The 14,134-nt window shown below is 42.9% G+C and overlaps 2 protein-coding genes across 2 annotated transcripts; one reads left to right on the forward strand and one right to left on the reverse strand.

Moving 5' to 3' along the window:
* Nucleotides 1–843: 843 nt before the first annotated feature.
* On the reverse strand, nt 844–3,232 carry LOC125012321 (E3 ubiquitin-protein ligase NEURL3). The gene is made up of 4 exons (XM_047592201.1): nt 3,073–3,232; nt 1,795–2,304; nt 1,531–1,689; nt 844–1,414 (listed from the first exon to the last, which is right to left on the reverse strand). Exons 1-4 carry the CDS (start codon nt 3,101–3,103, stop codon nt 1,248–1,250), a joined length of 867 nt encoding a protein of 288 aa, XP_047448157.1. The 5' UTR covers nt 3,104–3,232; the 3' UTR covers nt 844–1,247.
* A 7,015-nt stretch (nt 3,233–10,247) lies between these two features.
* nkx6.3 (NK6 homeobox 3) lies at nt 10,248–13,233 on the forward strand. The gene is made up of 3 exons (XM_047592462.1): nt 10,248–11,023; nt 11,596–11,765; nt 12,146–13,233. The coding sequence occupies exons 1-3, from the start codon at nt 10,609–10,611 to the stop codon at nt 12,374–12,376; spliced, it is 816 nt and encodes a 271-aa protein (XP_047448418.1). The 5' UTR covers nt 10,248–10,608; the 3' UTR covers nt 12,377–13,233.
* The last annotated feature ends 901 nt before the right edge of the window (nt 13,234–14,134 follow it).

The following is a 14,134-nucleotide window of genomic DNA, read 5'->3' on the forward strand; positions in this document are numbered from 1 at the left end:
ACACATGTGAAATGAAAGCTAAAACACAACTTACGGGAGATGAACCTTGGCGTGCAAGCCTAACGAGTAAATCAACACTCCTCTTCAAAGCAAAACTAATCTGTTAGTGCTGCGGGCATGAAATGTCAGTTTCAAAACACAAGCAGGGAGGTTTGCATTCTGAGGATGAAGCCTGCTGCTGTTTTTGTCGTCAGGTGCGTTTTCACTCCTGCCAGGAAGGTTCAGCCTCTTAAAAGAACCTGGACGCCTCAAAGACACAGGTGACTCACATGGAGCAAACCAGCAGTCGACTACTTAATAAAGACAAAAACACCTTCATTAATTTTAACAAGCACTGTTAATAGTTTACTTTGTTATGAAATAGTTTTCAACTGATATCTTAGAGCAGTGGAAAGTATGTAACTGTAAACAAGTGAAATCCCCTGATAGTTGAGCTTTCCCATTTGGACCAGCAATATAAAAACGCACATTAACTTATTAAGAGATAGGAGCCCTATTGATTAACCAGCACTCCTGAGAAATGATATGCAGGATATATTTGACCTGCTGTGTATCATGTGGTGGATGCACCTGTGCCTGTGTGTATGTGTGTGTCTGTTGTGTCTGATTTCTCACACGTGCTAATGCAGCAGCGCATGTGCTGTATTTGTTTCCAACATCCCCTGGATAATCTGCTCTCACATCTAAAGGCCTTCCTTTATTTTAAAAAAATCAGCTTCTTGACACTTGAAAAAGCCCTTGACAGTCAGTCAGGCCACGATCAAGGTTCACACTCTGCCTGGGACATGTGTCATATAGAAACTGACTTATAACGTGCTTAGCTAAAATAAGAATTATAGAAAGTCTGGTGATGAAAATAACAGTTTATTTTTGCATAACAATCAAATAATACATCCTTTTCGGACAAACAAACTTTACAAAAATAATACATTTAACAGTGGATAAATATGCATTATATACATTATATATATATATAGATATATATATTATTATTGCACCTTTTCCAGTCTCAGGTCTCAAGCTTTTTAAGTTTGAAGACAACTTCACTTCAGTGTTATCTTACACAACTATTCACATATCAAGGAGAAGAGAGGTGAACAACGTGTGACCAAGTTTCCTGGTTGGACCTCAGTCAGGGTCAGAGTGGTCACAAGGCCGGAGATCCCCAACTGTCGGGCCGCTGCACCAGGACCCAGCGCCACGGAGCGTTTTCACTGTTACAGTCACGCTTGTGTTTGGCGATGGCCTCAGAGACGCACGTCCTCGCTTCCTCGGGAGAAGTTGATCTCGTGCCGACACAGCGGGCAGGTACCGAACTGCTGGGTCACTCTGAAGGTGCACGTGTTACACAAACACCGGTGGCCGCAGGGCAGTGTGATATTGGCCTTCTTCACCATGCACACGCAGCAGTGGTCTGTCGGCAGAGGAGAAGAGTCGCAATTACAACACGGCAGATTTACGTCGGACTGCGGGCGGTTACGAGTGTGCAACTCAAATGCGGGAGCACTGGCTGGAGGGGTTCTCTCTTACCGTCTGAGTTTTCCAAGTTGAGGCGGGAGATGAGGTCGTCGTTGTTTCCATTAAGGCTCGAAACACCGGGCGTCGAACTGGGGTGACGGTCAGGTGCAGGGAGGGGCAGGGCTGCAGGGCAGGAGCTTTGAGTGTAAAACCAATGCTTTTTCTCTGAGCCTGAGGAAACAAAAATGAGTATCATTTAATTTCATTTCACATGAATCACGCAAACCGTTCACACAATTGGATAAAATGTGGCAATCGGTGAGTGCTTCAACTTACCGAGGAGGAAGATGGAGCACGTCTGTCCGTAGACGTCAATCATGGCCCACAGCGGTCGTGTGACGTCCACTTTCTTTAGTAGCTTGTGCTTAATTCTGTTGTTGATTGTGATATACACCTTGCCAGCGGAAGTAACCCAGAACTCCAGCTCTGAACCCGCTCGACAGAAGGAGTCCGGCACAGGGGCAGCCCAGTGCCCGGGGGTGTTGGTGATGTCGGGGATGGCCAGGCTGGGCAGAGGCAGGGATCTGGTTTGAGGCGGCACGTTGGTGAAGCCCACCCGGAGAGCGCCGTTCCAGTGGATGCAGTGCCGCTGCACTCTCACGCGCACCTTCTCCTGAATCTTGACCGGGCGGCTGCTGAACACCAGGCCGTTCCTGAACGTGTGCTGGGTCCTCTCTGCAAGGCGTCTGCCGTGGCTCAAGTGGATCTTGTCTCCCACGGCCTGGTGGTGGAAGGTCAGAGGGCCGAGGCAGAGGGGGCCGCACCTATGTGACGTCGCCGGCACAACTGTCGAGAAGGGAAAAAAACGAGACTGTTATGAATCCTGGCGAGCAAGCCGTGTCCACACGTGGAGCGAAGGCAAATACCACCCGTGCAACAATGTCGACAGACAGTTCTCAGAACAACAATCTGTTCACAGCATACCTGAGAGCAAACTAGTAGAACTGGTAAAACTGAAATTTTTTGCTAGAAATGACATGTCTATTTCTGTTCTCTTTTGCTATTATTTCATCGCAAGGATATGCTTTGCAACACCAATAACATTTATTCTGACTTTTACACCAGATACATTTAAAAAAATAATAATAATAACGAATGTAGCACAGTGGCCTTGTGCTTTTACTTTGTGTAACAGTTGGCTTCATGCCAAGGATTAATAATTGATCCCTCCTTTGAGATGTGACTCACAGGAACTACCTGCTCTATTTGTCAACGCGAGTTTCCGAAATTTTCCACTGTTCTCTTATCTCCCATGTTTTTTTGTTTTTTTTTGAAATAGTCGTTCTATGCTTTTAAATGAATAAGGCTTTTTCATAATTGACAAAAAATAAATGTTATCTTGTTATATATATATATGTATGTATTTTTTTTTTCAAAAGATAAAATAAGCAACATGTCATTTTATGCATTTGCTTTTAATGACTTTAAGGGACTAAATAGTAAAGCATTTACATGTTTAAATACTTTACTATTTAGTTCCTTAAAGTCATTAAAGGTGCATCTGTGAATTTCAAAGGTCAAGTTTTGATTTACAGAATAGCATAAATATCTCACCAGAGCTCCCGTTGCAGGTTTCCTTCACCATCTTGAATAGGTAGACAGTATGTTTTATCCAGTGCTGTGAGAATGATGTGGTCTTTGTCTATGTCTGGCTTCATCTGTCATGAAGCGGGACTGGCAGCTTCTTTTAAAGACACCGAGCACGTGTGGAGCCTAAACACAAACATTGCACGACCCACATCAGAAATGGGAGCGTCTGGGGGAGGGACTTAACTTTGGAAATTTCCCTAAACACCGGAGTAGGAAGGTGGGCGGGAAGTCATGATTCCATTTATGTTTTTAAGTTTCTGAATTCGTCTATCTAGGTTTATGTGCCCTTTATGAGCAATATAGATTAAAGGAAAAGATACAGTCTGCAGCACATGAAATTTGGTTTCACTTTCGTTATGTCTCAGTGCATTGTGACTCGAATAAAGATTAGACGCAGTGTCATCTTGTGCAAATTTCTCTAAAAGGGACCGATAATTCTCTGATATTTCTCAGTCTCTGCATGAAATGTTGAACATTGGCGCTGCATGGACAAATATCCAGACTTTATCGGAGCACCTGGACAATGTGCCCTTTATGAAATTAAATACAGTTACTCCTACTTGTAATGAAAGGGACTTCCATACCAGTTGTTCCATTTCTTTGAATGGCTGTGGCTTCAGATGAAATCTGAGTCCTCTAGGCTTGTCTGCAACTGGGTTTTTTCTCCTAAATGGGTGGCAGGCGGGGCCATGTGAGTGAGTGAGGCAATCAAGAAATTCAGAGGGTTACTCATTCTCGGAAAATTACTAGCTCTTCTCCTGGCGCTGACAAACAGTCACAAGACTTTTTCACAGAAATCCCCACCATCCTGTAGTCCTGGCGGATCCTGCAGCCGTGTTTTTTTTCTTTTTTCTTTTTTTTATATAAACTACACTGATCAGCCACAACATTAGAACCACTGAGGAGTGAATAGCATTGATCGTCTTCAGACAATAAAATGTTCTGCTGGGAAACTTTTCAAAATATAAAAACATTTTTGGACAAAATGCCTTCCACATTAGAACGGATTAAAACTTACACTCAAATATACTGATCAGCCACAACATTAGAACCACTGAGGAGTGAATAGCATTGATTATCTTGAGACAATAAAATGTTCTGCTGGGAAACTTTTGAGCCTGCATAGACACGTCTGACAAACACACACAAATGGTTTAGGGACACATAAAAAATTTTATTTATTTTTTTAAAACATGAAAAACAGCTCAAGGTGTTGTCCCGGCCTCCAAATTCCCTAGATCCCAAACTGATCAAGTGTCTGTGGAATGTACTGGAACAAGCCTGATCCACAGAGACCCCCTCCTCAGCAACATCTGAGACAGACACAGGGAAGTTGCACTGCATCTGAATCAAGTTAAACGTTTTTCCTCTTTACAAACAAGAAGGGAATATTCTCCTGTAATCTACTAATCACTTTATCTTGTCCCCCAGTGCACAAAAACATGCAGGTGACATTTGTACAACAGACAAAGTTTAGACTTTCAAGCAATTATACTGAAGTATCTGAGCATGCTCAAATGAATGGACAGAAAAAGATTAACTACCATGGGGCCAGAAAAACATCACGTGACTTACAAGAAGCATAGAGACACAGGATAAAGGGACAGGAAATGGTTGTAAAGTGATGCAATAATGAAACAGGTGATCTAGCGTCAATATACCGTACTATGAACGTGTTCAATGCTTCCGCAGGCCATTATAAAGTATAAGTTTGTTTTATGACCTATAAATGTAGTTTATTGAGTCCACTGATACAAAGAATACAGCCTAGACATATTATTGTAAACGACTCGCCCTGTATGGTGCTGTCATGTCTTGTTTATTGTATTGTACTCTGGTTAGGTGTTTTTGTGTTTTGGGATCAATAAAGTATGCATCTATCTTTTACAGTAAAATGAACAGTTCAGTACTTTCTGTTTAAAATGAAATTATTGTTTGAAAGTGAAAAGTATTGTATATTGAAAGTATTGTTTTCACCGACACCGATCAGCCATAACATGATTACCATCTACAGCTCCTTTCGCTGCCAAATCAGCCCCGAACCACCCAAGCATGGACCCCACTGGACTTATGAAGCCGTGCTGTGGTATCTGATACAAAGACGGCAGCAGCAGATCCTAGATCCAAGTCCTACAAGCAGACAGGTGAGGCAAGGCTTATGAGGGCATGGGTGGGTTCTGACAACTTTCTGTCAGAACAAGAGCTGCAACATCTCATCTGCTGGAATGGACCACACAGGCCAGCCTTTGCTACCAAGGCGCATCAGTGCGCTTCAGCTGTCCATGACCCAGGGTCAAACTTCCTGGCTTGAACCTCACCTCTTCTGATAAGTAGTGAAAACAACAAACTATGAATGTTTAATTACCGCCTACGGCTCCCAGCCACTGATGGTGATAAGGAAATAATTTGTGTTATAAACCAAACCTCTTGGTAGTCATAATGTTATGGCTTATCTGTACACATATAATCTTATAATCTCTCTCTCTATGTATGCATGTGTGTATATACAGTGGGGGAAATAAGTATTTGATCCCCTGCTGAATTTGTAAGTTTGCCCACTTCCATAGAAATGATCAGACTCTGGTTTTTATGGTTGTTTACTGGTTATGGGTATAGACAGAATATCAGTCGAAAATGCATAAAAAACACACAATCTAAAAGTTATAAATTGTTATGCATTTTATTAAGGGAAATAAGTATTTGATCCCCAAGCACAACACAAGTCAGTACTTTGTAGAGAAACCTTTGTTGGCAAGCACAGCGATGAGACGTTTCTTGTAGTTGGTCACCAGGTTTGCACACAGCGCAGGAGGGATTTTGGCCCATTCATCTTTACAGACAGTCTCTAAATCCTTCAAGTTTCTTGGCTGCCTCTTGGAAACTCGGAGCTTCAGCTCCCTCCACAGGTTTTTGATCGGGTTAAGGTCTGGAGACTGACTAGGCCACTCCATGACCTTAATATGCTTCTTCTTGAGCCACTCCTTTGTTGTCCTGGCAGTATGTTTTGGGTCATTGTCATGTTGGAAAACCCACCCACGAGGCATCTTCAGTGTTCTTGCTGAGGAAAGAAGGTTTTTGTCCAAGATGTTACAGTACATGGCTGCATTCATTGGCCCCATAATGCGGCGAAGTTGCCCTGTACCCTTTGCTGAAAAACAGCCCCAAAACATGATGTTTCCACCTCCATGCTTAACCGTGGGTATGGTGTTCTTTGGGTCATACTCACGTTTTTTCATCCTCCAAACACGGCGGGTCGAGTTAATGCCAAATAGCTCAACTTTGGTTTCGTCAGACCACAGCACTTTCTCCCAAGCCTTCTCTGAGTCATTTAGATGTTCACTGGCAAACTTAAGGCGGGCCTGTACATGTGCCTTCTTGAGCAGGGGGACCTTGCGGGCACTGCAAGAGTTCAATCCATAACGGCGCAGTGTGTTGCCAACTGTTTTCTTGGTGACGGAGGTCCCAACTGCTTCCAGATCATTAACAAGCTCCTGCCGTGTTGTTTTAGGCTGCTCCCTCACCTTTCTCATCATCATCCTCACTCCATGAGGCGAGATTTTGCGGGGAGCTCCAGACCAAGGACAGTTGATGGTCCTTTTATGGGTCTTCCACTTGCGAATAATGGCATCAATAGTTGTCACCTTCTCACCAAGCCTTTTGCTGATGGTTTTGTAACCTATACCAGCCTTGTGCAGGTCTACAATCTTGTCCCTGACATCTTTTGACAGCTCTTTGGTCTTGCCCATGGTGCTGTAGAAGTTGGAATGTAAGAAACTGATTTTTAGAGCAGGTGTGCTTTATATACATGACGAGTTAAGATCAGGAGTATTGGTAATTAGTTGACTGAGCACAGCTGTGTGCCACATGCGCACCAGCCAATCTGTAGGAGCCTGAATTCTAAGTGAATTGTTGGGGATCAAATACTTATTTCCCTTAATAAAATACATAACAATTTATAACTTTTAGATTGTGTGTTTTTTATGCATTTTCGATTGATATTCTGTCTATACCCATAACCAGTAAACAACCATAAAAACCAGAGTCTGATCATTTCTATGGAAGTGGGCAAACTTACAAATTCAGCAGGGGATCAAATACTTATTTCCCCCACTGTATGTGTGTGTGTGTGTATATATATGTGTGTGTGTGTATATATATGTTTGTGTGTGTGTGTGTGTTTTGTCAGCACTGCGGTGTGAGTCGTCGTTTTAATCAGGCGCTTCCTCTCCTACATGTATGGGATTACGCCCGGCCCGCAGCGAATGCTGCGTTCAAGTAGCGTCAGTATAATCGGAAAAACAAATGTAAACAAAAAATGCATTACTTCCTCGCGTCCCTCACGTCGGACAACAACTCGTCAACTCTCACCGCTTTCACAACGAAAATCCCGGAGCGACCCGGATCGGCTCACCTTTGGTACGCTTTCACATTCGCAAAAGTCCCGGGTCGGACCTCCCGCTGTGAGAGCTGCGTGCCTGTTTTTTCCTCCCTAATACGTCATCGCGTACATTGCAGATAAAGTTTCAGTTTGTTGATGACTTGAAGGCTGGGCCGGTCAAACCCCCGCTCTCTCAAAAGGCTGCTGATATCAGAATAAATCACTGTGTCCAGCACAGTTCCTGATATCTGCCGCCAAATCTCCTGTTTTCCTCGGATGCAAAGCGCTGCCATGATCTTAAAGTGTGGCAGATCGCTATACAAGCTGGATATAAACACAGTAGTCGCTCACCTATGCGCGTCCATTAACGATCGTTTAGCAACACATTTGATTTGATTGATTGGGGGGGAAAATAAACAAAAAATCTTTGCCTTTCAGAGAACAGTCTTTATGGGAGTAGACCAAAACTTGTTTTTGAGCGGAAGCTTCTACAATGATACAGTCTGGCCGTCTATATAGTCTCTTCTCCTGCCGCTGACAAACAGCCACATGACTTTTCCCAGAAATCCCCACCATCCTGTAGTCCTGGCGGATCCTGCAGGCCGCGTTTTTTTTTTTTTTTTTAAATAAACTACACTGATCAGCCACAACATTAGAACCACTAAGGAGTGAATAGCATTGCCCACCTTGAGACAATAAAATGTTCTGCTGGGAAACTTTTCAAAATGTAAAAACATTTTTGGACAAAATGCCTTCCACATTAGAACGGATTAAAACTTACAGCAAATATACCGATCAGCCACAACATTAAAACCACAGACAGGGGAAATAAATAACAATGACCATTGTGACAATACAATGTTCTGCTGGGAAACTTTTGAGCCTGCATAGACACATCTGACAAACACACGCAAATGGTTTAAGGACAGATTAAAAAATAAAAAATAATAATAAAATAAAATTAAAAAAAAAATAAAAAAAACATGAAAAACAGTTCAAGGTGTTGACCCGGCCTCCAAATTCCCTAGATCCCGACTGATCAAGTATCTGTGGGATACACTGGAACAAGCCTGATCCACAGAGACCCCCTCCTCAGCAACATCTGAGACAGACACGGAGAAGTTGCACTGCATCTGATTCAAGTTAAACGTTTTTCCTCTTCTCTTCTCCTGTAATCTACTAATCACTTTATCTTGTCCCCCAGTTCACAAAAACATGCAGGTGGCATTTGTACAACAGACAAAGTTTAGACTTTCAAGCAATTATACTGAAATATCTGACCATGATCAAATGAATGGACAGAAAAAGATAAACTACCATGTGGTCATAACAAAATCACGTGACTTACAAGAAGCATAGAGACATAGGATAAAGGGAAAGGAAATGGTTGTAAAGTGATGCAATAATGAAACAGGTGATCTAGCGTCAATATACCGTACTATGAACGTGTTCAATGCTTCCGCAGGCAATTATAAAGTATAAGTTGTATAACCTATGAATGTAGTTTATTGAGTCCACTGATACAAAGAATACAGTCTAGACATATTATTGTAAACGACTCGCCCTGTATGGTGCTGTCATGTGTTGTTTATTGTATTGTACTCTGGTTAGGTGTTTTTGTGTTTTGGGATCAATAAAATATGCATCTATCTTTTACAGTAAAATGAACAGTTCAGTACTTTGACCAAAAGTCTGGCCATCTATATAGTCTATATCAGCGTCAGAGCGACCCAGGTTTTTCGCTCGATGTGAAAGGGCCATCTGTCATAATTTTAGTAGTAGCTGACTGATATCAATGTCTTATCCTCAGTATTTTACTAATTTCCCCGGATGTTAGACATAAATCATAGAAACGTGACCATAAAAAGGTCGGGGAAACGACTCACAAACCGGGAAAGGGAAATTTCCGTCACCACGTGAATGCATCACAACGTGCATACGTTTTTAAATGTACACTTCGTTGGCTGAGTGCAATAAATGTTTTGGAAAATACCACGGGGAGGGAGAAATAGCATAGAACTAGCATAGAAATGTTTGATTCTAACTTGTGTCGGTGCATTATTTATTTTTTCACTTTAATCACTTTTAAACGTGATGCAAAGTATTTCAGGTCTAGAAGTACCTTTATTTGGTGATGTTCATTTGAAATATCAAATAGTTTTGTTTGACCCTGATCTTTTAGCAAATGTTTGCTTGCTAATAGTTTTTCATCTGAAAAAAAAAAAAAAAAATCTTCCTTTTAAGAATCAAAACTATTTGTTCATTAGTGTTTCTTATCTCCAGGTGTGTTATCAGTTATCGGTATCAGCCTTTGGAAGCACAAAGTTATCAGTTATCAATATCGGTTTCAAAAAGAAGTTATCGTGCATCCCTAATTGTTAGTGTGTGTCTCTGTGTGCGTGTGTGTGTTATAAAACCACATTTATCTGATACTAAACCTGGAAGCTCCTCTCCTCTCCTCTCCTCCTCCTCTCCTCCTCCTCTCCTCCTCCTCTTCTGTGCACTCCAGCTGCACCACACTTGGTCAGACATGGCAGGCCATCAAAAAATCAACTTGTTCCCACTCCACCTGTTCAAAACACTATTAATCTGCTGCCTTCCAATAAAAGGCTTGGCTTCCACAGAGGAGCCAATAGAAAGCCATTAAAGCTGTGAGACCCAGGCCAATCCCAGGCTGCATTCTAATGGGGCCTATCTTTATCAAGGTGCCACTCCATTTCCAGATAGTGCTTATTTATTATTTCTGAGGAGAGAGCCAGTGGGAAGCATACGTCTTTAGGCGAACACCGAAATCCGTGTCCAGAGGGCTCACCTGACACTTCAGATATGGAGTTATCACATAGCAAACTTGGGATGAGAAGAGGTGAAAGGCGACAGTGAAGTTCGTCTGCTGCTACACTGCCTCTGATGCGGTGCAGTTTTACAGACGCCGGGGACTTTAGTCAGAACTGCTATCGCGCTGTTCATTGTTTGAATATTGGCTGAAAAAGTGGAGAGTGCGCTCTCAAATCCAGACGTCGCCTGTGGGAGAGAAAACTTCTCTTTTGCCCATCGGAGATCTTCCGTGCTTGGATCTTACTGGATGTGTTACTGAGACTTGGAGGCAGAGTTACATACTTCCCATGGATCCAAACATCCAGGGCTCCTTCCTGTTCAACAACAGCCTGAACCAGTTCCCCTCGGACCTCAAGGCACCGGTGTGCCAGTACTCAGTGCCCAACTCTTTCTACAAGCTCAACCCAGGCCTGAACAGCCAGCTGCAGCCAGGGACGCCTCACGGCATCAGCGACATCCTGAGCCGCTCCATGATGGGGATGGGCTCCCCGGGCACCACCACCCTGCTGTCTGGATACTCCACCATGGGGGGCTTCGGCCCCTCGGTCACCAGCGCGTCCGTGTACTATAACAGAGACTACAACTCTTCCCTGGGCGGATTCTCCAAGCCCGGCGCAGAGTGCCCGATGAAGGCTCGCAGTGTGAGCTGCTGGGCAGAGAACAGCTGTGAGTGGAGAGGAGGGAGGCAGCAGTGCACCAACAGTGAGTCTAAATACTGCAGACTGGCCTCAGCATCCAGCTCATCAGCACAGCGCAACAACTTCCCTGTGTCTGTCCGTGAGGACGCAGCAAAAGATGCTACACATTAGAGACGGGAAAAAATAGTCAGAAAACCAGCACAACGCTTGTAGTGAATGAGGCGCAGGGGAGATATGAAGTTTATAGTGTCAAAAACTCAGATAAATTGTGTATAAAGAGCGGGCTGGACGCTGGATCTGACTTCAATTTATCCACCTGAAATAGTTTTCATGTGATATTTAGATTTTTTTTTAAATTTACATGGTGTTTAAGAGGCATTTTAAACATTCAGCCGAGCCTTTACAGAATTTAGGTGTGGTAATGACTGACGCGTGGTCCTGAATAAAACTGTGTTAACCAGCAGATTATCAGCCAGTTAACTGGAATCAGAACGTGAGGATTGGCGACCGTGTCTGCCTCGCCACAAGCGAAATAGCTGTGAAAATGAAATGCAGTGCTGCAGTAGGAAAGGTCATAAAAATGCTCAAAGACAAGTGTTCATCCCCGCACTTTGTTTTCTGCTCTGATGTTTCCAGGCGGCGGTCCTGTAGTGGAGATGTCGAGCAGGAAGAAACACACCAGGCCAACGTTTAGCGGACATCAGATATTTGCTCTGGAGAAAACCTTCGAGCAGACCAAGTATTTGGCCGGCCCTGAGAGAGCCAGGCTGGCTTACTCTCTGGGAATGACTGAATCACAAGTCAAGGTAGAACTGATGGTACACCTCCATTAAATTGTGCATCTGTGAGTTATAACAGTTAGAACTTACTTAGTTTATGTTAAGAATATATATGTGTGTGTGTGTGTGTGTGTGTGTGTATTTCTTTTTTCTTTTTTTAATTATTCCTATTAATTGCGGTGACATACATGCAGCTTTGTTGTACCATGAAGGTTGGGTTTTGATTTAGCAGCTTCATCGGAAACAACGTTTTAAGTGCTGGAACGGTTGAGTAGAAATTTGAGAAAGGGTGTATAATGTAGGGCTACCTGTTTTTAATTAGGCTACGTGTCAAGGCAGAGCGCCGTTCAAAATTATCAAAGCGAAACGCATTTCATCGGAAATGAAACGTCGGTGGTTGTGTTCAGGTGTGGTTTCAGAACCGGCGCACCAAGTGGCGGAAGAAGAGCGCCTCGGAGCCGAGCTCCACGCAGGCCGCGCACGCGGGCCACGGCGGGGAGGCCTCGGAGAACGAGGTGGAGGACGAGGAGTACAACAAGCCCCTGGACCCCGACTCTGACGACGACAAGATCCGACTGCTGCTGCGCAAACACCGCAGGGCGTTCTCCGTCCTGCGCCTCGGGCCCCACCAAGTCTGAGCCGAAGATTTCACGCACACCCGCCCGCACACGCCTCCCCAGAAGACCTGCATGCTGTAATACACGTAGACGGTGGACAACAAGTTCACGAGCATGTTCACAAGACGTCCAGGAAAAATTAAACAGACGAAAGGGGTTGTAAAAATGAAGCTCGATATGTTTACTTTTATAAGTTACTGTATAAAGTCTCTCTGGCCTGTTACACTGTTATGGGAGAATTATGCCATAAACACAATTTTGTAGAAACCTGCATGATTCTGGTGGTATACAGCACACTAGCCTAATAAATGATAAAAAAATTAAAAAAAGAGAGAGAGACCTGAATTTATTCTTTATTATTGTTATTATTATTATTTTAAACCGTTTGAATTGTTGGTGAATTTCAAAATGCTGGTTATAAAACCACATGTGCCATATGTAAAATAACTTTACAAAACGTTCCTAATTCATCCATGAACTTATAAGAATATAAAGAAAAACAAATGCTTTAGATTCTCACCAGACAAACGTGATCCAATGTCCTCAGGCCTTCGGTTAAAATCTCAGAAAACACATTTTAAAATAGGAAGCTGGTAAATGTATAAGTAATTTTAGGACATAAATCTGGTGACTTTATTTATAAATAAATAATGTAACTTACACGTGACGTTCTCTCTCATTGTCTATGGATGCAAACTCTTTAAAAAGCAGGAACACTTGTTTAGTATCATTTAAATCTGTACGGGTGGGAAAGAAAACAGTGTTTGCGTATTTGAAGATAAAGGCCATACATGTTACAATGAATTGTTCTACTTTTAAGCCCGTACAATGCTTAACCTGAATGGTGACCTGAATTTGGTTAAGCCTTTCCTTTTTCCTATCTGGCTTTGGAAAAACATTGTAAATTTTTATGGTGTGGACTGCAACAACAAAAAACCCCACCTGAAACTGTGCATAATAAATTATTGGTAACCGTCAATCAAACTTGAGCGAGGTTTTTTTTCCTGGTTTTAAACAATAAATCAAGCTTAGAGCTGTTATTTGTTTGCTGTGGCTCCAGTTGTGGCACATTAGCTGTCAAGTGACAGTTAAAACGAAACGGCGACCAGAATGGCACAAAAGCTGAAGAGGTGCAAAGGTCAAAGGCCAAATCTTGTGTGATTTACTGGTGTGGTACGGCTTAATTGAAGACAATGACCCCCCCACAACCCACAGCAACATAAAATCAATACCAACAGACCAGTGAGTTTAGCCTGCGTGTGGTTCTTTCAGCCGACATCAGGACAGACGACTCCGTCAGAGGAGAAGCACCAGCAGGATATATGTGCTGGACACAATTTAAACAACTATTTCACTGTGCTTATGTTCAGTGAGTGGCACACATTTCCAGTTCTCAAGCAAAGTGCAGCGATGATTCAAATATTTATATTATTATATTTGAATCTCTTCCCAAAGTCTCCACGGACAAGGCAATAAAAGTGAGAGCAAGCCACAAATTGAGCAGATTTGTTGATTTGTTGGGAGATTTTCCAATTTGAGCACATCGTCTTAAACGGCTTTCGACATTCCAGCTTTAGAGGGCAGACCTAATACCGCCTCTGGTAGTGATGCCATTCATCTACTGCCATGAAACAGGTGCAGCTCACTGCCCGGACGAATTCCTTAAGTACGGAAAACCGAACGCACGTTGTACGAACGCACGCTATACATGTCAATATAGCTGAATGCATTAAAACTATAATTCACGTTTGTTTACAGTGTAAAGGTCAGTTGCGGCCC

Source organism: Mugil cephalus, chromosome 8, assembly GCF_022458985.1.
Source record: "Mugil cephalus isolate CIBA_MC_2020 chromosome 8, CIBA_Mcephalus_1.1, whole genome shotgun sequence".
Taxonomy (NCBI): domain Eukaryota; kingdom Metazoa; phylum Chordata; class Actinopteri; order Mugiliformes; family Mugilidae; genus Mugil; species Mugil cephalus.